Source organism: Capsicum annuum, chromosome 7 (assembly GCF_002878395.1).
Source record: "Capsicum annuum cultivar UCD-10X-F1 chromosome 7, UCD10Xv1.1, whole genome shotgun sequence".
Classification (NCBI taxonomy): domain Eukaryota; kingdom Viridiplantae; phylum Streptophyta; class Magnoliopsida; order Solanales; family Solanaceae; genus Capsicum; species Capsicum annuum.
In genome coordinates, this window is record NC_061117.1 from 208,652,389 (window position 1) to 208,675,040 (window position 22,652).

Consider the following 22,652-nt stretch of genomic DNA (forward strand, 5'->3'; position numbering starts at 1 on the left):
CAAATTACATCAAAACTTATAGTCCTACATGATACAATTATATTTTACAATCGATACAAATTGTGTAAACTTGTATCTATAAATTTATGAAAGATACATCCTATAAAAATATAACTCTTTTCAATTATTTATTACAGCATAACAACTAAAATAAAATTTAATAACATTATCAGTTCAATATATTTTACTTTCTATATGATGTGTCACGACAATTTAAATCTTTACAAAATATATATAAATAATTAACAAAGGAGCAAAAATAACTATTTATTTCGAAAATTGTTTTTCTTAAAATTCTTAAAAAACAACAATGTCATCATTTAAAACGTCGCATAAAAAAGAAAAAAACAACAACTACAAAATAACAAATTATTCCACGTTATTAATCAGTAAACTGCATGTCATTCATCCTTTGGAAAGAAGTTACAAGTACGCCTGTTATTACCTGCATAACCACACCTCCCGCAATAATTACTGCTCGATGTCATTGTTTCACTTAATTTCTTGTGCTTGTTTTTCTTTGGCCTTCCGGGTGAACATTTTATTTTGGTGGTAACACAACTTCATCCATAACTTGTTGTGGCATAGTCCAGTCCTTCTTATCGGGCATTGAAAACATAGATTCTTCATACATCTTTCTTAATATTTCAGGATAATAAAACTCTGAGCAATAAGACTTCATATCAACTACATGCTTGCTTTTTGGTACTGCAATCGCATATTCACATGTTATCTCATCCAATTGGAATCTACCAAGTGCAAGTCCTCCCATCAAGATATACTATGTACTTTCTGCCGTCATCGTAAACAGAATATACATATGTTGATGATTCACTAACCTACAAGATTAATCATAATATGTTAACACATAGATACATATTGATCTTTTTTAGAATATTTTGTATAACTTCAACAAAAAAATTGATTAAATTACTGTAACATTTTCCAAAAAAAAAAAAATTAAAACAAATAATATCCTGTAGTATGAATCAAACATTCTATAATATGAAAAACAAAACAAAACATCAAAACTAACCTTAAGCCTTGAAGATTTTGAAGCATTTAGCTGAAGAATTCCTTTAAATCTATTGCCCAGTGACATGTTTGCATAAGATGTTGTTTCTTTTTTCTTGCAATTTCATTTTTCAAATAATTTTCTAGTCTGCTCCAAAAATTCTATTATCGGCAACTCACGTGCTAGCTTCAATTTACCATTTATGCACTCCGCTATATTTGAAGTCATCATTCTACCACAGTTAACAGGTGCATACACGTGTGCCCACTTTTCAAATCCAGCATCCTCAACTTTACCCTCTGATCAATCTTCCCAACTTGATTTCAAAAAAAATCAAACTCATCTTTACGGTAAGCCTTGACCAAAGCATAATAAATATCACTAAGTTTATCTTTACGCTTCTTGAAGTTTGTGCAAACATTCTTCCACAAGTTTCATATGCATGCGAGGTGTGGCACATTTAGATATACAACACTCATAGCCTTTATTATGGTTTCATGATGGTCGGATACAACACACATATTATCGCGCTCTCCAAAAGCAATTCTGAAATTCTCAAAAAATTAAGTTCACGAATTATCGTTTTCACTGTCAACAACACCATATGCAATCAACATAATGCATCCTACAATTTTGATGATAAAAAAATTAATTAAGTATATACAAGTAAATAATTTCTTAAATAAAAAAATAATTAACACAAATTATGATCTGAATTACATCACAAAATAATTATACATACAAATAAATATAAATTACCTGCTCCATCAAGAGTACTTGAGGAAACAAATGTATATTTATATGCTCCACTCAAATGAGCACCATCAACCACAACTACAGGCCTGCAATACTCGAATTCACTCTTCAAAGGTTGTAATGCAACGAACAAATACATAAATTTATTATCCTCTGATTTAGGCATTCTAATATGTGAACCTGGATATACGGAATTTAACATGTATATATATCTAGCCATTTGTCGATAACCATCCACAGGTTTTCTCCTTAAAATCTCAATCGCACGTTCTTTAGCCCTCCAAGCCTTCTGATAGTTAATGTCTACACCAAAAGCATTTTTAATATGTTCGATTATATCATTCGGGGTGTGTATTCTCTTATAATTGACAAGTTTTAGTGCAGCAAAATCTCTAACAAATTCAACTGTAGCTTGAAGTTGAGTAAAAACTCGATCTTTCCACGGGCATGTGTGCACATCTTGAAAAAATCTAACTTTAAATAGTTCAGTCCCCCGATGACATGATGCTTTAAAGATTCAAACACAATCCTCCGAACGGCATAGTAGGACATAGCTGAATCAATGAAAACAAAAGTTTAAATTATTTTTCTTCGTTGAATCAATGAAAACAAAAGTTCAAATTATTTTTCTTCATGCACTAAAAAAAATCAAATTTTTATATTCATTAACTGCACAGACTTGTACAACATGTATCTAGGACATTTATATTATATAGGTGAAACTAAAACACAAGAAGAAACATAATTAAATAGAACTTCATAAACTGAGATACAAGATGAGCAAAATGTATTATTTTCATAACAAAATATATCTCCACCTTAATATCATAAAGACAAAAAACATTCTGTAAAATAATCATCAACCAAACATTGAATATAAAATTAAATTAACATACACAAAATTAACAACACCTGCTACATAAAAAACATAACATACCTTTTCTTGTCTGATCTTTTGGCATAGTAATTGAAGGAATGCTCAATTGCAAATCGCGCCATAACCAAAATGAGATTACACTTGTCCTTGTAGATTTGCCCAACCTTAACATCACTATGTTTGCAATCAGTAATGATCTTGTTCCCCTTCCTATCCAACAAAGACATAGGAGAAGAATAATTAGATTTATAACTAATTATTTCTGCAACTTTTTCTGATGGACTTTTCAAACACATTACAGCACCAACTTTCTCATCAAAAAATATTTCACTAGCAGACTTATCTAATGTAGTGATGATAAGAGGATACGTCCCAAATCCACGCTCAGTTTTTTTACTTTTGACATACAGTTTCACGCTCATTTCGTTACGAATCAACAACGGACAAGCATTTCCTTCAACAATGTAACGAGCTTCAATTTTTTTCCTTGTTTCTTCGATTTCCAGTTGTCCTACAATTATAGAAATCAAATTTTCGTAAGTAACATGTTCACTGATCACAATTCCATCACTCTTATAATCAACATACTCGATTTCGTTAATACAAACACCGGAATGACGTAACAGCATCGAAATATTCATATCAAACAAACGAAATTAACAAATAAAAAAAAAGGTTCGTATGTTTTCTCTGAACAAGAAGAATGTGAAGATTTTTTAATTTCAAAAAAAATTATGAAAACGTTTGTGTTAACGTGGTTGAATAAAAAATTGATTACCATAAATTATGGGATTTCATTTTGTTTTATTACCTTAATTAGTTAGCTTAAATGTTGTTTTAATGCAAACTCATCTGTTACAACCCTTAAAACGTGCTGATTTAGTTAATTAAGACTTGTATCTGTATTATGTATCTAATGTGATTAACATGTATTATCGGAGGTCAAATGTTAAGATTTTATGAGATTTTGAAAAAAGTTGTGATTTTTAGTAATTAATAGTAAACATGTTAATAGTAAACATGTCGTTATATATATAATTTTTACTAATTTTATTTTAAAAATAGATCACTTTATTTTATTTTTCTCTCTCAAGTGTTCCACCATCTTCTTCAATCTTTTTCCTTCAAAAGTAGAAACTATTGGTAGGTTTTATTAAGTTAACTCTTAAATAGTATATTTTTATGATTTGTCCAAAAATTAATTAATTACATCAAAAGACATTTTTTCAAATTTTTTCTTTCAATTCATGAAAAAAACATTTAAATATATGTGTGTGTGTATATATATACATTCTGTTAGTTACATATAAGTATGTAGATCGTGTCAAATTTTGAATCTATATATATGTATATAAATAATCATTATATACAATTAGACAGTTGTCATGTGTTGGCATAGACATATATATACACATATAATATATATATATATATATATATATATATAAGTTGTATAATCAGTTTTTGATCTGTATGAAATATATTGGTTTATATTTTATACATTACATATAGATATACAACTATCATGTGTTTGTATATAACTAAATTGTTTATTTTTTAAGTTGGTTTGTATAAACTATGTTTGTTCTTCTATTAGACATGTTTATTTTTTAAGTTGGTTTGTATAAACTATGTTTGTTCTTCTATTAGACATTAACTATATCTCAGTTTGTATAATCTATTATTGATATTTTGTATGAACTAAAGGAAAAAAATTTCAAGGATTCTCACTCCAAAAGGGGAGAAACGACATTGTGAGTGGCTTGCGGGTGTTTTGCATATACCTAAAAGTATAGGGAAAAGGACATTCTATGGTCTTTTTAAAAAATAATAGCTCAGTTTGGGCATTTGGACATATAATGTCCATTCGGGTAAATAAATGTCATTTTATGGCCATTTCCTAATCTTTTTCAATTGGGGTCATTTTGGTCCACGTAATCCCTATACAGTTCATATACAATACTGATACAGTTTATATACAATACTGATACAATATTCAACTTGGACAATTAGGCTCTTTTAAAAATACTAGTTTAGTTGTACGCGCCTCGCGTGTGTACCTCACTTTAATAAGTTTAAATATTACACTAAATAGGATAATTGTTTAAATAATAAAGATGAATAAAATAATTAAATTCAACATCTTTTGAATATGTAAAGATGGAGAATTTATTTAACTAAATCTAACCTTTACCAAAAAAAAAATCTCAAAGCCGATCGACATTCATCTACCATCTATAAACTGCAGCCAAACAATATGATGAGACATCAAAACAATACAATTAAATCTACCTTTACACAAATAATTCCTCAAAGTTGTCTGACACTCATCTACCACCTATAAATTATATAAGACTATAACAGAGATACCAAAATAATACAATTAAACCTAATCTTTACATACAAAAATTCTCAAAGTAGAGATATCAAAGCAATACAATTAAACCTAACTAACTGACATTTATATACGACCTGTAAACTACAATACAACAATACAATAAAAGATAAATCAAAACAATACAATTAAACTTAAATTTTACAAACTAAATTTTTTAAAGTCAATCAACATTCATCTACTACCTGTAAATTTTAATAAAATAATACGATAATAATTTACATGGATTAAACCTAATTAAATGTTGGTTTACTCAGGTAGCAGTTATACTGTAAATTTATTTAATTTATAATTAAAAGGACAAAAATAAAGAAAAATGAAGTATGACTATTAAAAAAGAAAGATTGTCTACCAAATCATAGTCTCTTTGATTAGAACTAATTTTGAATAACATTCTTGAGATCATAATTCATTATCGACAGAAAACACAAAAATCATTAATTTCTTTTCCTTTGAGCTTTAGCTAATTTGAAAAATAATGTGATCTCAAAATTAAATTTAAGTTTAATTCTATTATGCGTAATAATTGACAGTTGTTGAAAATTTAAGTCATTGAATTTAATCATATAAAATTTTAGATTTAGATAAATGAATATAATATAATCAATGGTATATATATTACTCACCAGTCATAATGTCGGAGATTAGTAGCAACTTCAATAAATCATCAATTATTGCCGAAAGAAAAAATCACCACAATCCATGAATTCTCTGCAACAAATAATTCAAGATAAATATAAACTACCACGATTTCGAATAGACAAAAGCAAAATTTAACAATTCTATTATTCTAAAAAAAAAAAGGTTCACGTCAACTGCAATGACAATAAAGAAGTTGTTTATAACCATAAGAGTTCTTACTTTTATCATTGTAAAGTTTCCATATATGTATTTAATTTAAAGGAAAATTTTATTGTTTGTTTTTTACTCGGACCACACAAACCACAATGTTTGAATCAAATTATGGACTTCCTACACGTAGAAATAGAGTTTGGTAAATTATGGACTTCCTATATTTATAGTTTATTAAAATAAATGAATATTCTATTTGAATTTTTTGGATTATCCTTTTTAAATTAGGAATGGTAAGTTTTCTTTAGATGATGGAAAAGGAATTCTATTTTTGTAAAGAATTTTTTTTTGTAATATAGTAAATATTTAATATTACTAAAATAATAAGGATAGGTGAAAAGACTATTTTGTATAAAATGGAGACTTTTAATGAAGGGCAAAATGTTCAAATCACTTTTCTAAGGGTTTTTCACACTTTTAATAGATTATAGATATAAATTATAGATTTCAATTTTTTTTTCTATAAATTTTTTAATTGATCAAATATTCTGTTTTTTTCTATTGTTTAGAAATAATAATTAAATTTTATATAAAAGCGACATAATTATTAAATAGAATATGTATCTATATAAGATATATGTATAGAAATTATATAGTTCTATCAAATATGTATATTTACAATATATATATATACATATATATATATATATATATATATATATATATATATATAAATATATAGAAAATGTATAAAAATTATATAATTGTTGTATAAAACGTGTAAAAAAAATGTACAGTTATTATATAAATTATGTATCAAAACTGTATAATTTTCGTATAGAATATTTATATGTATAAGATTTGTATAAAAATTGTATAGAAGGTGTGTAGAAACAGTATAGAACAAGCCAATAAATTGAAATGGTTAGAAAGTGGAATTTAAATTTCATGGTCATTTTCATGGAAATAGTTTAATTTGAAGTACCATTTCTGTTCTTTCCCCAAAAGTATACTGGTATGAATGTGTATAAAACAGATATGCATGTTTATATATCTTTCTTTTCTTTTAGTTACACACAAATATATGTATACAATGCCAACTTCTTAAAAATGTAGAAGTATACAAATACTTATACGATTAGACAATTGTCATGTATTAGTATATACACATATATAAAATATATATATAAATTATATAATCAGTTTTTGATTCATATAAAATATGTTGTTTCATGTTTTATACATTACATATATGTATATAACTATCATGTGCTTGTATATAATTCAAAGGTATCTTTTATAAATTATATTTAGTCATGAAGTGAATTTGTTGGTATATTTTCATCGGTGCATTTGTATTTTGATATTATTTTGTTAAATTTCTTTCACATACATTTTAAATTTGTATACATTTATACATTTGAATTGTACATTTATCTATATAATCTGAATTTATATTCAGTTTATACTTTTGAATTTGTATTAATTCGTATTTGTCTTGAAGAATATGAATCGAAAGCGTTTGTATTTGTATTTAAATGTTAAATTCAGAGTTAATTTTCATTTGGAGCAATTCTACTTTTGTGTTTCTCTTTATAGCTAATTTTTGTGGATACATACATTAAATGTATAAATACATTAAAATTATATTTTAAATTCTGAAGTCATATGAAAAAATTGGAGGAATTTTAGTTTGAATTCTATTTTCATATTCAAAAATTAAAAGTAAGATATAATAATCCATGTGAAAAACAACAACAACAATAACAACAAACCCAGTGTATTCCCACATAGTGGGGTTTGGAATAATCCATGTGAAAAAAAAAATTGAAAAAGATATATTGACGAAAATACAGAAAGTGAATCACTACTCTTTCCTTTTTAATTTCTAAACATAAATGAAATAGTAATAAAATTTGCTAGTTAATATTTGTATATTCGAGTTCAAAATACATTTAATCACTAGCTAAAACTTATAAATTATAATTACTAAAACTTAGATTAAGAAGTTAATTAACAGAGATGTAAATTGATTATATGTGAAATTTAGCCTTTTTAAATGTCATTGAACAGGTTCGACTGGACCAATTAATTCTGTGAGATTGGGCCTAAGTAAACCAAGTCAAGCTCAAGCTTTCCTCCTTCCTCTTTTGTTTTTGAGTTTCTCAAATTTCTGTTTTAGATTTTAGTAATCATAACTTATGCTTTAACTACTCAATGATTCAATTTATCCTGCTCCCTTAATTTTGGACTCCGTTTGGTCATGAAAATAATATTTATTTATTTTTTAAGTTAGAGTTGAAGTTAAAGTTGTGTTCCATTATAAACACTACTTATCCTTGTATAAAACACATTTAGAAACTGGTTTGTTGTATATTATTTGCTATATTTGTTACATTTAACAGTGCTAAACAATATTTTCTTCGGAAATTGATTTTTTTGATGTTTGATTGGACAGACTGAGAAAATTTCCCAGATTATCAACATTCCCAAATGTATTAATTTGAAGTGTCATGTCTACATATCGATTTTAATCAATAACTATTCAGAACTTTAACCAAAAAATCTTTAGATATGATATATTAGTGAGAAAATCTTGACAACATGGCCACTTGGCCACAATTATTTTTTCATTTGAGTCAATTTATTATCATCATTATTACGTTGATTCATTTGAAAATAATTATTATCCAAGAGATATATATAAGCTAGTTCTGTTGACTAAACAGATTCCAAGATGGTAAATTTTGCTGATTACTTGGTTCCTTAACATAGTTTTTACAAATGAGTTTTAAGTTTGGTATAATGAATAGTTTTTATTAGGTAGTTATAAGTCAAATCTTTTAGAAAGTATGGCTGTAGTGAGTAATCTGAGCAATCTGATAGTTAGTGCAAGAAATTCTTTATATTATCAGTATATAAGTTAATCTTCAAACAAATTTAAACGTGAACTCCACCTAAATATGTTATAAGACTTAATAGTTAATAAATCATGTTAACACCGCATGAGAACCTTTTGAATAAAGGCTTCGTGTTGTGCCTATAAGAATAGGTCGAAAAAGAATAAATTTGGCGAGCGCAAAATGAATTATTTCTTTGCTTTTCATTTTGATACGAGTAGATGTTTAATGTTGGTTCATCATCTACCAAATGAGCCTTCAATCTTAAAAAAAGATTGATCTTATAAAGGCCAAGACTTTATTTTTTAAAATAGTTGAATTGTGTAATAGAGTAAACAATAACTTCTAAATTGATATCCCAACTAAACTACATGCTGACATTTTCTAGTTCTCTAAAGTCAAGGTTGCATGTGATTTTCTTTTACATCAAAACATGTTTGTTAGCATTTGATGGAGAAATAGCAAAGATATTCCAAAACATTAGTTACCTACTCCACCCCACCACCACAATGGAGAATAAACAAGTAAATAAAAGAAAGCACAACTGTATTTGCAAGATTGTACAACTGTAATACTTATAAGAAGAAGAAATTACAGCACAAAAAGAATCAAATCGTAAAAATTAACAAACAACAATCAAACATCAAGAAGATAAAAGTAAAAAAAGAGGGAGTTACAAAATGGCAGGAATGAATTTTTATAAGCAAAAGATCATAATTTAAGAGCTGTATAATTTGTGGTCCAGTCCTTCTCCGAACCCCACATGTCCGTTATAACCTGCCACTCAAGAAAGTGCTCCCATCAAGAAAACACCAGAAATCAAACCAAGAATTCCAACACTAATCCTTTTAGCATCATTTGGAGTAGTACTGGCTGGTGATGGCTCGTTAGCTTTTGTATTATCAGCACTAGTACCTTTCTTGGTAGTGTCACCAGAAGGGGCAGGTGCATCATCAGTAGATGGAGCCTTAGCATCAGTAAACTCCACAGGCAACAAAACTTTGTCTAATTGGAAAACAGCCAATGGGCGGTCTTTCCTTATAGCATTGTATATATTTGTTGTCACAACACCAGATGAGACATTCACTTGATTGTTCTGTCCAGTAAAGTTAAGTCCAAAAGGCTCACCTTTTTGTCCTGTTGCTTGTGTCCTAACAGGGTTGCTAACTGTTTGTAAGTCATCAAATGTGTAGAACTTTGGTATGACATGGTACTGGATGAGTTGTACTTTTTGTTGGTCATTCAGTTTGTTGAGTGTGCCACCTGGGAGGTTGTTAAATGCATTGTCTGATGGTGCAAAAACTGTCATGCCTTCGTTGGAATTGTTGACTTGGTTGTTGATTTGGGTTCCAACTTGTGTTTCATTGAGGAATTTGATGAATGTGTTGTATTGATTTTCTTTCTTGAGGATTGCAAAGATGTCAATTGGTCCTGTGGGTGCTGGAGCTGGTGCTGTTGGAGATTGAGCTTGAATTGTTTGAGGAAAAAGAATGAAGAAAAGTGGGATTAAAGATAGAAGAATGAGAGAAAGAGGCTTTTGATGAGCCATTGTTGGAAGAGAAAGGTGGGATAGAGAGTAATATGTGAATGGTGAGTTGATTTGTGGAGTAGTAAGAGGGGATTGTGTGAAATTTATGGGATAAGTTTTGGGGCTAATCCTTGGTGGAATGAGCTGGCTATGAACTTGCATCAAGACAAATCTTTATTACCAATAAAAAGACTAGAAGAATAAAATAGTTCACTAGTTACCCCCCCCCCCCCCCAAACACACACTTTGTGTTTCCATCAATATTAATGTCAACAAAATGTCCGTCTGGTCTTACTCAACGTCAAAAGTTAGCTAATTAAATGAACATAGTCCACACTCGTTTAACTAATGTAGGACAATTAACACTTTCTCACACCTCAAACATGGACAATTGGAGCGTAGATAACACAACATCAAGACAATAATTCATTCCTTTTAATTAGTGTGCGACACTTAAAACTTCTCGGCATATCTAGCCTAGATAACCGCGTGAATAGAATAACATCGAAGTTCAACATTGAGAAATAAAATGGAATTGGGAACTAACTCAACCTCAAAAGTTATTTCATAAACTGGTTGACCAATGTAGGCCAAACACTTTAATATCAAATAAAAGTAGTTAAAGGGTACTAATCACTCTTTATCAATTGATTAACACAAAGCACTTGGAATTAACTCACTAATGCACTAAAAGATCTACCTTGACTTTAATTGAAAAAAATAATTAAAAAAAGAGGGCAGGCAAGAGCTGAAAAGAACGAGATCCAATTAACCAAAGTGGAAATACCTACTACAGAGCTGAAATACAAATTTTATAAGAGAAAATAAGATAATAATGCATTTGACAGAGTGGCATAACATGGCATGTAACATAGGTGCTAAAACTTACATGGTTTCAACTAAGACAGAAAACAACTTAGCTTGGTTGTTTGATGATTATGTAGGTCCATATATGCATACATATTCCTTGTGGGAATGTCTTTATCCTTTTTGATCATTTAACAGTTAAGAACCAGTAATACTTTTGCAATTTTCCAGTATGGTTTCCCACTTAGAAATACTTTTACAAGACAAGTTGCCTTCTTGGGGCCAACAGCCACTTGGATTTTAAAAACAACTAAGAATCATTTTCTTTAGGCATAATACCCTAAACTTAACACAAAATTATAACACACCTTAAACTTTGATAGTGCACAAGTAGGTCATTTAACTATATAAAATCTGAACAAAAAAATACTCCGATTTTGCAGCTTCACGCATGTACCTCACTTGCTCTGACGTGGATTACTAATCCACTCATATGGTGCCACCTAATTAAAAAAACACATTATAAGTATGACCTTTAACTTGGTCAGTGCACAAATAGACCCTTTAATTATACAAAAGTTGAACAAAAAAATACTTCAATTCCAACTCTGCCGCGCTCAGTTTTGCGTGTGCACACGAATTTTGCCACATAGGATTGAAATGTTTATTTGTTTATGTTTTGGATAGTTCAAGGGCTTATTTGTGCACTGTCAAAATTTAAGGTCAATGTTATAGTTTTGATGTAAAGTTTAGGATCATATTTATATATTATGTCTTTTTCTTTATTAATCTATTTACTTTAAGTTGAACTTCGTATTCGTTTGAATGGATTTTTCAATAGGAGCATCCCACACTTTAATATCGTATCAAGGCAAGCAGGGGTCCTAGGTTAAGATCTCGTTGTCGTCTGTTGTCAAAAAAAAAAAAAATTTAAAAATTGAGGGGTTTAGCCCATAAAAAGAATCAAACTCACATTTAAAAGGATGAAATGAAATAAAATATTGGGATGTTATTGAAATCAAACTCACATGGAGATTTGCTTCATAGAATTCCTTTGATGACTATATTATATGGTATGTTATTGAATGTAATAATTCTGATTTTTTTTTCCTTGTGATTTTCTCCTTACGATAAGGGCGCAATCATGAGAATTGATTTCAATTAAATCTACAAAAGGAAATTTTCCATTCTCTTAATTTTTAGAGTGGATTAGGACAATCAATTCATTTGCTAACCAAAAATAACATAAGGTGGATACAAATATGAAGGGACCTAAGGCTCCAAGTGCTCACGTGCGTTATGAAAAGACAATTAAATATAACCTTTCAAGATAACTCATGAACTAGATTTTTTTGGCTGATGTCATTGTTACTTGTTAAAAGGCTGTGCATAATATTACTATAATGTTGCTTTTCTAGATGGGCAGCTGCATGACAATACTACGAAAAAAGTTGAAGCTTTTGAGTAAGATGCTATGGTCTCAAAGTTCTTATGAAATAGGATGGATTTCACACATTTTAAGCTCAGACCGGGCTTAATTAGGAAGATTGGCCGCAGAGAGGTACCACCAACCCTATCCTACGACCTATATGTGGCAACCCTACTACTGAGAAGGAACTACAGAAGGGCCATGGATTGCCCTTCTGAACAAACAGTGCTTCATTGTATCAAAATGTCATTTCCTTCTATTATCAAGAAGCTCTTCATGTTGAAGTTTTGCCAATTACCCTTGGCCCATATAACATCAAACCATGTATCTTTAAGGACCAATAAGCCCAATTTTGTTGGTCACTTATCATGGTCTTATAATGAGTGGAATACTTATGACCCAAGATTGAATTGGAGATCATTGAGGTTGCTTCAGTTGTTGTCACTATTGCATATGATGGAAAATAACACTACTATGTTAGTTTCCAAATAAATTGATTTGATTGTATGTGTTCTTAGTTCTTACTGTTTATCATCATAAAATTATGACACGTGCACACTAATAAAAATAAGTAGGAGAAAAAAAATTCTCTAAGACTTTAAAATGTACTATGAATTGCTAAATATTATCTTTATGGATCTTTTTCTTTTCACTGTGTCCTATATGTAGCTAAGTCTATATTGATTCCAAGGATTTATAGATCTTTTGAGACAACCTTTTTTTTTTTACGTGGCTTCAAGTCAACATCGACTTCTTTTAACACTAGCACTCACCGTTATCATATATGAATCGGTGCATCTGTAGGTGTAGGATATGATCAAACTATCTCAATGTGACATTTTCTCATTTAATCTTTAAACTACTTGCTTCTTAGGATGAATATGGTTTTCTCTCATAATATAAGGAAACAAAGATGAAAGGGGAGGGGGAGTTACGTGTATTTGAATACACATGCTGAAATTGATAATTTAGTTGACGTGTTCGTAAAAAGATGACGACAAACAATTGTTTTGCTCAAGTGATTAAGACATACTTAAATTATATATGATAATTAAGTGTTTTCTAATACTTTTATATGGAAAAGGACGATCACAAAAAATGGAATGGAGAGTTTTTTTTTTTTTTTTTACAAATTTTTTTTGGGGGGGTGGGGGGTGGGTTTGAAGTGGAATTGGGGAGCATCCTAAGATATTAAGAATAAAACAATAAAATATTTGATTAAAATCAAAATTCATAAAAGCTGAAACATTATAAATTGACGACAATCAGACTTACGATTGATTTTAGCTTTTAAATTGAAAATAAAATAAGTTAATTTGAACAATTTACAAGCTTATCCAAACACACTCCTAGCCATCTTAACCATATCAATATCATGTGAAAAAAAATCTTGACTAACACAGCAATATCCATAGATTAGGGGTAGTTTGATACACGAAATGAGATAAAGTAAGAATATTTTATGAGATTATTTTATCTTATTTTTCATATGAAATAAATATTTTACTGAATATAAATAATTAGACAAAATAATTATAATTAACTAACAATTCATACCAAACATAAAATAAACTTAATTGTAACCAAAATTATTATCAACTATGAATCAAGTTTGTTATAAATTGTAAGGAAAAAAACAAAGAAAAGTCAACTAAAAGGAAACAAATCACTCCAAGTGTTGGATACCAAAAGAAAAAAGAAGAGAAAAACAAGATTGCCACAAACACCTAAAAGTGAAAAGAAATATAAAAATGCCAAGTGTCATACGGTCTAGACACTTCTATCCAAACCAATCACATCAAAGTTATTACCACGTCAAATACAATAACAATAAGTAACACACAATACAATACAAAGCAAAATTTGAAGCCAATAAAATGTAAGTAGATTTTATTTTGGCTCGAACTTTGCTTATTGCAACGTCACGTATCCTACGCTATAAGCAAAGTCCTTCTAACAACACATATTGCGTGTAACAAGCAAAGTCCTCCCAATCTACTACACAAATGTAACATGCACGTCCCACACACTTAATGTAATATCACATGTAAAATATAAAAATATATAAAATATATGCAGATTTTATTTTGACTTAAATTTTATTTATTATCACGTTAAATATCATTCATAATAAACAGATTTCCTCCAACAGACTCCACAGATATAACATGCACACCCCCACGCACTCAAGGATAATATCATTAAGTAAATTTTGAAACTGATAAAATATACGCAAACTTTATCATACGTCGGGAGTTGCTTATTACCATGTCATATTGTTGGTAAATAAGCAAAGTCCACCAACCGACTCCACAGATGTAACGTGCACATCCCCACACTTTATTCCATCCATCTTCCTTTTTCTCTCACAGATCCCCAAAAAAAAAAAAGTATTTATTAATTTCACAAAATTCTCATTTTTTTTCCCGATCACCGGAACTCACATTTCTCTCCACCATTCTACGGCGGAACGCGGCGGCGATAGGTGGCGGAGGTAGGTGGTGGATGGCAAGAACCAATAAATATACCTCCCTTAATTTCAACGACATATACGAGAAGAAAGCAACAAACAATTCATCCATCAAATCAAATTCATCTTCTTCTTCATCGTCTTCATCATTATCATCTTCGTTTAATAATAAAACTATTATATCTAATTCTCGTATCCATGGCCATATGCTTGTGTTAAGCCGGCCTACGCCTAAGCCCATTTCCATTCCGATCCAGCAACAGAACAAGTGTCAGACCTCGCCTGATCAAATCCGAGCTCAATCTAACCCGGATCCGAACCCGAAGCCGGACCCCATTTCGCTTCGTCCACAAGGCCGTACTGGATCCGGATCGACTACCCCGGTTTCACCTTTGCAAAAGTCGAACCGGTTTGTGCCGCCACATCTTAGACCGGGATTTGTAGGACGGGAGGAGAAACCGGTGCCGGTTCAGGGAGTGAGAGGTAGACCGGAGAGTCATCAGGGATCACCTAGGTATGGAGAGAACGGTAGGCCGAAATCGGGAGGTGGGTATGAACGAATGAGGAGGGGATTTAGTGAAGCTGATTCTGTGAATTTTGTGAACAGGCCTAGTTCTAGCGGGACGAGGCCTAGCTCTAGTGGATGATGGCATCTTGGTATGATTCTGATTCTTTTGTCAGGTTATATGCTCGGATTTATTCTGGAAATTATCGAACAATTTGTTTCTTCTGTGTTTATGTAGATTCAATTTGCCTAGTGCCTTTTGGTGTTCATTTGGATCTGTGAATTACGTTTAATCTTGTTTCATTAGTGTGTGATGTTGTTGGTTATGAGCTTTTTTAATGAGTGGGAGTGATCTTTAAGGTTGTTTTCCTTGCCTAATATTTAAGGTTCGCATCAATGTTCTTTCCGTTGTTTCCTATGTTACTCGGACTCTTCAAAAATGTGGTGCATGTCAAATTCTCCAAAAGTAGTATATTTTGAAGAATCTGACACGAGTATGACATCGAAATTGAAGAGTCCACAACTTAGGTTGTATGTTGTGTGCTGGTCTCATTTCAATTTTGTTGTTGTTATTGCTCTTAGTTCTGTAGTCTCTTTTTCGAATTGTTTAGACTTCCTTTATTTTAAGCCGAGGGTCTATCGGAAGCAATCTCTCTATCTCTATAAGGTAGAGGTAAGGTTTGTGTATACTCTATCCTCCCCAGATCCCAATGTGGGATTACACTGGGTAACATAAGAAAAAATGTTCATTTGATACTATTGGAGGAAAGAGTATATATGTTAGATTTGTTTTTTTAAAAGTAAGTGATACTTAACATAGGTTTGGGTTGTCATCAGTTACTCATATTTGGATTTATCTTTGTTTCTTGCCTTTGGATGGCAAGTAACAAGTCAATGCTTGTAAGGCCTCACATTAGTGCAGTCAAAGACACACTTTTTAACGTAATTTCAACAGGAATTGAATTAATGAAAGAAAGTGGGAATTTTATTAATTGCTTAATTTCAATATAATCTAGCTATTACACTTTTGATCAAGCTGAATTGGAAACTACTAAAGAATGATCCCCGCCATTTGAGCTCCAATAGTTACTTGTAATGGCGGAACTGAGTATAGAATCGAGTGAGAAGAGAAGATAGGGTTCAGGAAGAGCGTGAGAGAGAGAAAATGAGAAAGAGGAGGGAAAGTTTGTTAGGAATTTACCAGAATTAGTCATAATTCCCCTAACTTCCATGTACTGGCCAATTTATATCTTCTCCGAATAAATCTGCACCATTAAATCTCCCATTAAATGATTTGATTTGGATCGCACATGCTCTTTGTCGGTTAATGTCTCAGCTATCCACCGTGTATCCATATATTCTAATCAGCTTTGAAAGTTCCACGTGTCTCTTGATCCCTAACTATATCTCAAAAGGCCTAATTCCATCTCAATGTCACCATTAACCCTAGACAACTTAGGATCCTTACACGCTTAAGGCCCGAAGCAAGGCTCAAAACATCTTGATCGCTTCGCCGCTCTTAATGTGCAGTTTGTGTCGCCATCAAAGCTCTGAGATAATCTTTCCTTACAAATGAGCATTTCCTGAAGAGGCGACAACATACAATTAATATTTCATTTTATCGTAAAATAAATCAATTTCTTTGTCCATATATTTGTTATCCATGAATTGCCCCAAAAAATATTGTTATGACTTATGCATGCTTATAAATATTAGTCTTCGACAAAGCATACATACATATATATATATATACATACATATATATATATACATATATAGAGAGAGAGAGAGATCTTTTATAGAGGATATATATATACATTTATAAACCTACTGCCTAACTAAGAAAGTGAGATCCTTTTATAGAGGATACATATATATACATATATATAAACCTACTTCCTAGCTAATAAAGATTCTTTTATAGAGGATATCCAATGCAAAATAACAAAACTAACTTGTCCTTACAAGTTGGCCTTTACTATTACTAAATGGGTCAACATCTTCTTATATTTCTCCTATTGACTGTATTGTTAATTCTCCTTGATTTGATAAAATCCTTTATGGCTTTATAATCCTTTTTCCTTCTATATTTTTTCTCTATTTTCTTAGTCTTCCTATTCTCAAAGACTTTTTTCTTCTTATGCCTATAAGGCTCTCTAGAACTCTTGGGGATATCAAGAGCAAATTTTTTCACAGAATTCCCCTAGTTGTTGTCTTTCATTAAGACGATATCTCTTAATTTGCTGATTTAGCCAGTCCTGCGACCTTATTATCATTGGGTGGTTTGATTTTTATTCAAGTAATCCATGCCATATTTGAAGGGAGCCTTGGAGTAACTGGTAAAGTTGCTGCCATGTGACCAGAAGGTCACCGGTTCAAGCCTTGGAAACAGCCTCTGGTAGAAATACAAGGTAAGACTGAAGTTACGGGGCTATTTTGCCGAGTTCCTTAGAGAGTTGTCTCACGCCCCTAGGTATTCTCTACCTACCCCCCTGTGTTGGTTTCGGGTACAGGTACCCTCTTGCTCAGAGTCGTTCAAGCTTTCCTGGGAGTATGGCATGGGTTACTTCAGCGCCGTAGCGCTTGGTATTCGAAGTACGATACACCCTTGTGGTGGGATCCTTCCTCGGACATCGCGCATAGCGGTAGCTTTAGTGCACCGGGCTGCCCCTTTTTTTTTAATCTATGCTATATTATACTAGTAGCTTAGTATGTTATAGTTCAACACTAAGTATTTAGCCTATTATTTAGGCTAATTAAAAGTAAAGAAAATAAATAATAGAAATTTAAAATGCCTTAAGATGGAAGGGCTTGACCAGTACTTAGCGGAAATTTACAAACTGCTTTATTAAGAGAAATATGATTACAGAGAGAGAGTAAGAGAGCAAGGTGGTTTCTAAAAACCTACTTCTAACTAAGAAAGTGAGATCCTTTTATAGAGGATACTCAATACAAAATGACAAAACTAACTTGGCCTTACAAGTTAGCCTTTACTATAACAAAATGGCCTTTACTTTAAAAAGTGGTCTTTACTATTCATGTTTTATAAAAGCTAAACTTTATAAAAGTCTTTCGTCCACATGATGTTGCCCCCAACAATATCATTTTCAAGCAATTTAGCAAATGCAAATGCAGTAAAATATACTACCTTATTATCTTTTTCAATTTGAAAAGATTGTTGAGGAGGAAAGACTGATGTGGTGATTTCACCAGTAGTACTCATCATAGTTGATACTTAAGGTCTTCTGAGAGCCAGACAGAAAGATCTTTATAAAATTATTCTTGAAAGAAATTCTTTTCCTCTTTATTAAAGTTTTGGAAATACCAATTTGGTTTTACCTCCACGGACCACTTCATAATTCATGGGATAAAAATTCAATAAAGAAATACATTGTAGATATTTTCTTAAAATAAATGTTCTCTTTTCTCCAATTTTATAAGAATTGGATATACTTCTAACCACTCAGTATATAAGCTTCTGAAAGGTTCTGATAAGATCCATAATAGATCCACCATTGTGCATACCAATTTGGGATGTTCTGTTTAAAAACATTTTCACAAATTTTAATGAACCATGAATGTTTCTTATTAGGATTTTCATATAATAAGATTTTATTAAAACCTTCGACATAATCCCAGTAGTTAAATTTTACTGAGACTTTTGTTCTGGATGCAGATACTCCTTTTTTTTAAAAGTGTCGATTGCCCACTCTTCTGGAGTAAAAATCTTTTTTATAATAATTTTGGTAAAGCTATAATCTTTTCTGATGTTAGCGGCATTAGCAGGCGCAAAAGAGTGCTGAATTTCAATTGACCCGATTTGAGATAATAGTCTCAAAATCCACCTTGTATTTGTATGCAGTGGTGGCATAAGATGTATTATCCAAATACCTTTGCATTAACTGCCATGGATTATCTTTCCATTTGGGATCATTGTTTTTCAGGATGAGTATAACTTCATCCGCTTCATTTTTGTTCATATAGTTCAATGCTCTCATTATTATCATTAGCTAGAGCACTGGAGTATGAAGGGACAACATTCTCCCCTTTTTTGGATTTCATAAACTCCAAGAATTCCTGATACATCTGTTGATCTTTATTAATTAAGATTAGATGATCTTGCAATAGTCGCAGCTATTAGCCTTTGGTTTCCCATTTGGGCAAGGATATTTCCTCTGCCTGATATGCCACAACAATTGGATCTACTTAATAAGTGGACAATTCCTAAAGTCCAAGCATTGCCAGAAGAGTGAGCAATGAGCACTCTTAAAGAAAAGGAGTATAAACTTTAACTACTGGGATTATGTCGAATGTTTTAATAAAACCTTATTATATGAAAATCCTAGTAGCAAACATTCATGGTTCATTAAAATTTGTAGAAATGTTTTTAAACATAACATCCCAAATTGGTTTGCACAATGGTGGATCTATTATGGTCCTTTGGTAAAAATCTTACCAAAAACTTATATACTGAGGGGTCGTTTGGTAAAGTGTATAAGAATAATGCAAAATATGGTGTATTAGTAATGCTTGTGTTTGTTATGCTTGTATTTTTCTTATGTAGTGTTTGGTTCGATGTATTAAAAAAATCATGAATTACATAATTTCTAAAAAAAAAATTTTTTGTTTTACATAATAACCTCAATATATATGTTGGAAAGGATGCAAATTTTTTTTTGAGGGGTAATAGGGTTTTTAAGCATGTTAATGCATGCAGTAGATCCATTGCATTACTACTGTCATGGATATTGAGGTATTAGTAATACATCTCAATACACAACAGAGTATAACTAATGCTTGCTTATACATAGGATAAGAAGGTATACCAAACAACGTACTACTAATACACATTAAACTAATGCATGCATTAATATTTCAATACTCTCTACCAAACGACTCCTGTGTGGTTAGAAGTATCTCCATTTCTTATAAAATTGGAGAAAGAGAACATTTATTTTAAAGGAATATCTACAATGTATTTCTTTATTGAGTTTTCTATCCCATAGATTATGAAGTGGTCCGTGGAGGTAAAACCTAATCTCGATAACTTTTAATGTTTGAAAAGGATTTTTATACAAAATTCTAGAACAAACTCAACCAAAAGACAGCTGATGGACATATCCACGGCCAGGGAATTGTTGACTCCATTATCCAGTACAAAGAACAAAGAGATATGGCACCCTCATATGACCAGGATGAATTTAAGTCCTTTCAAAAGCATTGCCAGAAAGCTTCAAATGAAGAAGGGAATCGTATCAAGATCCGAGATGATTGCTTTATATATGAAGGAAGTCAAAAAACACTTAATGAGAAACCTTGATAAGGAAAATGTGTCAGATATATCCGTGATATCTGTCGGTCATACCACAAATAACGAAGAGGACTGTCTAGCAGGAGAATCCCAGAGCATCCAGATGAACTCGACCTGGATGAATACCTGAAATAATTCAAGGACACATTGGAAGAATCTTCCAAGTCAGTTAACAACAAAGGAAAGAGAAAAATATGAAATAATTTACAAGACCCCACAAAATGCATTATTGGGGACAACATCATGTGGACGAAAGACTTTTATAAAGCTTTATAAAGCAGGAATAGTAAAGGCCACTTTTTTAAAATGAAGGCCATTTTGTAATAGTAAAGGCCAACTTGTAAGGCCAAGTTAGTTTTGTCATTTTGCATCGAGTATCCTCCATAAAAGGATCTCACTTTCTTAGTTAGGAAGTAGGTTTTTAGAAACCACCTTGCTCTTTCTCTGTAATTATATTTCTCTTAATAAAACAGTTTGTAAATTTCCGTTAAGTACTAGTCAATTCCTTCCATCTTAATAAAACAGTTTGTAAATTTTCGTCAAGTACTGGTCAATCCCTTCCATCTTAAAGTATTTTAAATTTATGTTATTTATTTTCTTTACTTTGAATTAGCCTAAATGATAGGCTAAATACTTAGTGTTGAACTATAACATACTAAGCTACTAGTATAATATGACATGAATTACTTGAATAAGAATCAAATCACCCAATGATAATAAGGTCTCAGGACATGACTTATAGTAATAGCTCTGATTCAGGTTTTATGTCGGAGGTCCAGTTGAAAGCCTCTTGAAGCCAAGAGGGCGTTTAAGGCTGTGTTTTAGACCCGTTTTGAATTAGAACTAGAACTATAAGTTTATGCTTTGTATAAAGGATCCAAGATTATCATTGAAGCGATCTGTTTCATATTTGGTGTATATACACACACACATATATATACACAATAGTTTAGGTGTACGTGCTTCGCGCGTGTATCTCACTTTAATGAGTTCAATTTTATAAAATCACTTGCATATAAGAAGCATGATAGCTAACACTTATCACATAATTATTATCGATTTGATCATTGATGCTAATAAGAATATGCAAGACAACACTTAACTATCTAATGAACCTTCTACACTAATCTGAGTCCTCCACCACCTCCTATCTAAGTTCATGTTTTTAATAAGATGAAATTGTGTCATAATCAATCCAAGCACCATTCTATACAACTCGTATTTGGTGTTTCTAAACAAAAACTAATTACTAAGGAGAAAATATATTGCAGTACGTAGGCAAGGATAATCATAATCTTCTAGCAGGTATTAGAATACTTAGGCAAGACAAAATCACTAAGGAGAAAAAGTATTGCAAGACAATAGAAATATATTTAGCGGGTACCTGAATTTGGGGAAAGACGATGAACATAATCTTGTTGGATCTACTCCAACGTGCTTAGAAGAGGACAATCGTAAAAATTTAGATTATCAATATGTGAGTTAGAAGTTACAGGGTTTATGTATTAGTGTCGTGTTTTAACACGAAATACGACACCAACATTTATTTACAACTCAAATTATGATAAAATTTAACGCCCTAAAATAATTGATAAGAAAAATAAACATCAGGTAAAAAGTTTTGATAGAATTATTAATTAAAAAGACCTAAAGTATACTGTAAGATGAAAAACTTTTATTCCATATAAATGTAAAGAAAAAAAACGGAGCATATAGATGCAAACCTGGCAATAACCAATGAAAGTTACTTCATCTCCATGTTTATGATTGTTAGCCGTATATTTTTGGAATTAAATAAAATTTTACATGCAAATCAAAAGTATATTTCAAGTATAATCAAATTGTGTCCTAAATATTAGGGACCAAC

At 31.0% G+C, this 22,652-nt stretch overlaps 2 protein-coding genes across 2 annotated transcripts in view; one reads left to right on the forward strand and one right to left on the reverse strand.

Moving 5' to 3' along the window:
- Positions 1 to 9,284: 9,284 nt before the first annotated feature.
- On the reverse strand, positions 9,285 to 10,746 carry LOC107878395 (fasciclin-like arabinogalactan protein 9). Its single transcript, XM_016725369.2, has one exon. It carries the CDS (start codon positions 10,423 to 10,425, stop codon positions 9,520 to 9,522), a length of 906 nt encoding a protein of 301 aa, XP_016580855.2. The 5' UTR covers positions 10,426 to 10,746; the 3' UTR covers positions 9,285 to 9,519.
- Positions 10,747 to 14,253: 3,507 nt separating this feature from the next.
- LOC107878397 overlaps positions 14,254 to 22,652 on the forward strand; it is a 15,326-nt gene continuing 6,927 nt past the window's right edge. The window contains exon 1 of the mRNA XM_016725373.2: positions 14,254 to 15,626. Coding sequence (XP_016580859.1) covers positions 15,005 to 15,616 — 612 coding nt within the window. The 5' untranslated portion in view covers positions 14,254 to 15,004 and the 3' untranslated portion in view covers positions 15,617 to 15,626. The remainder of the gene's footprint in view (positions 15,627 to 22,652) is intronic.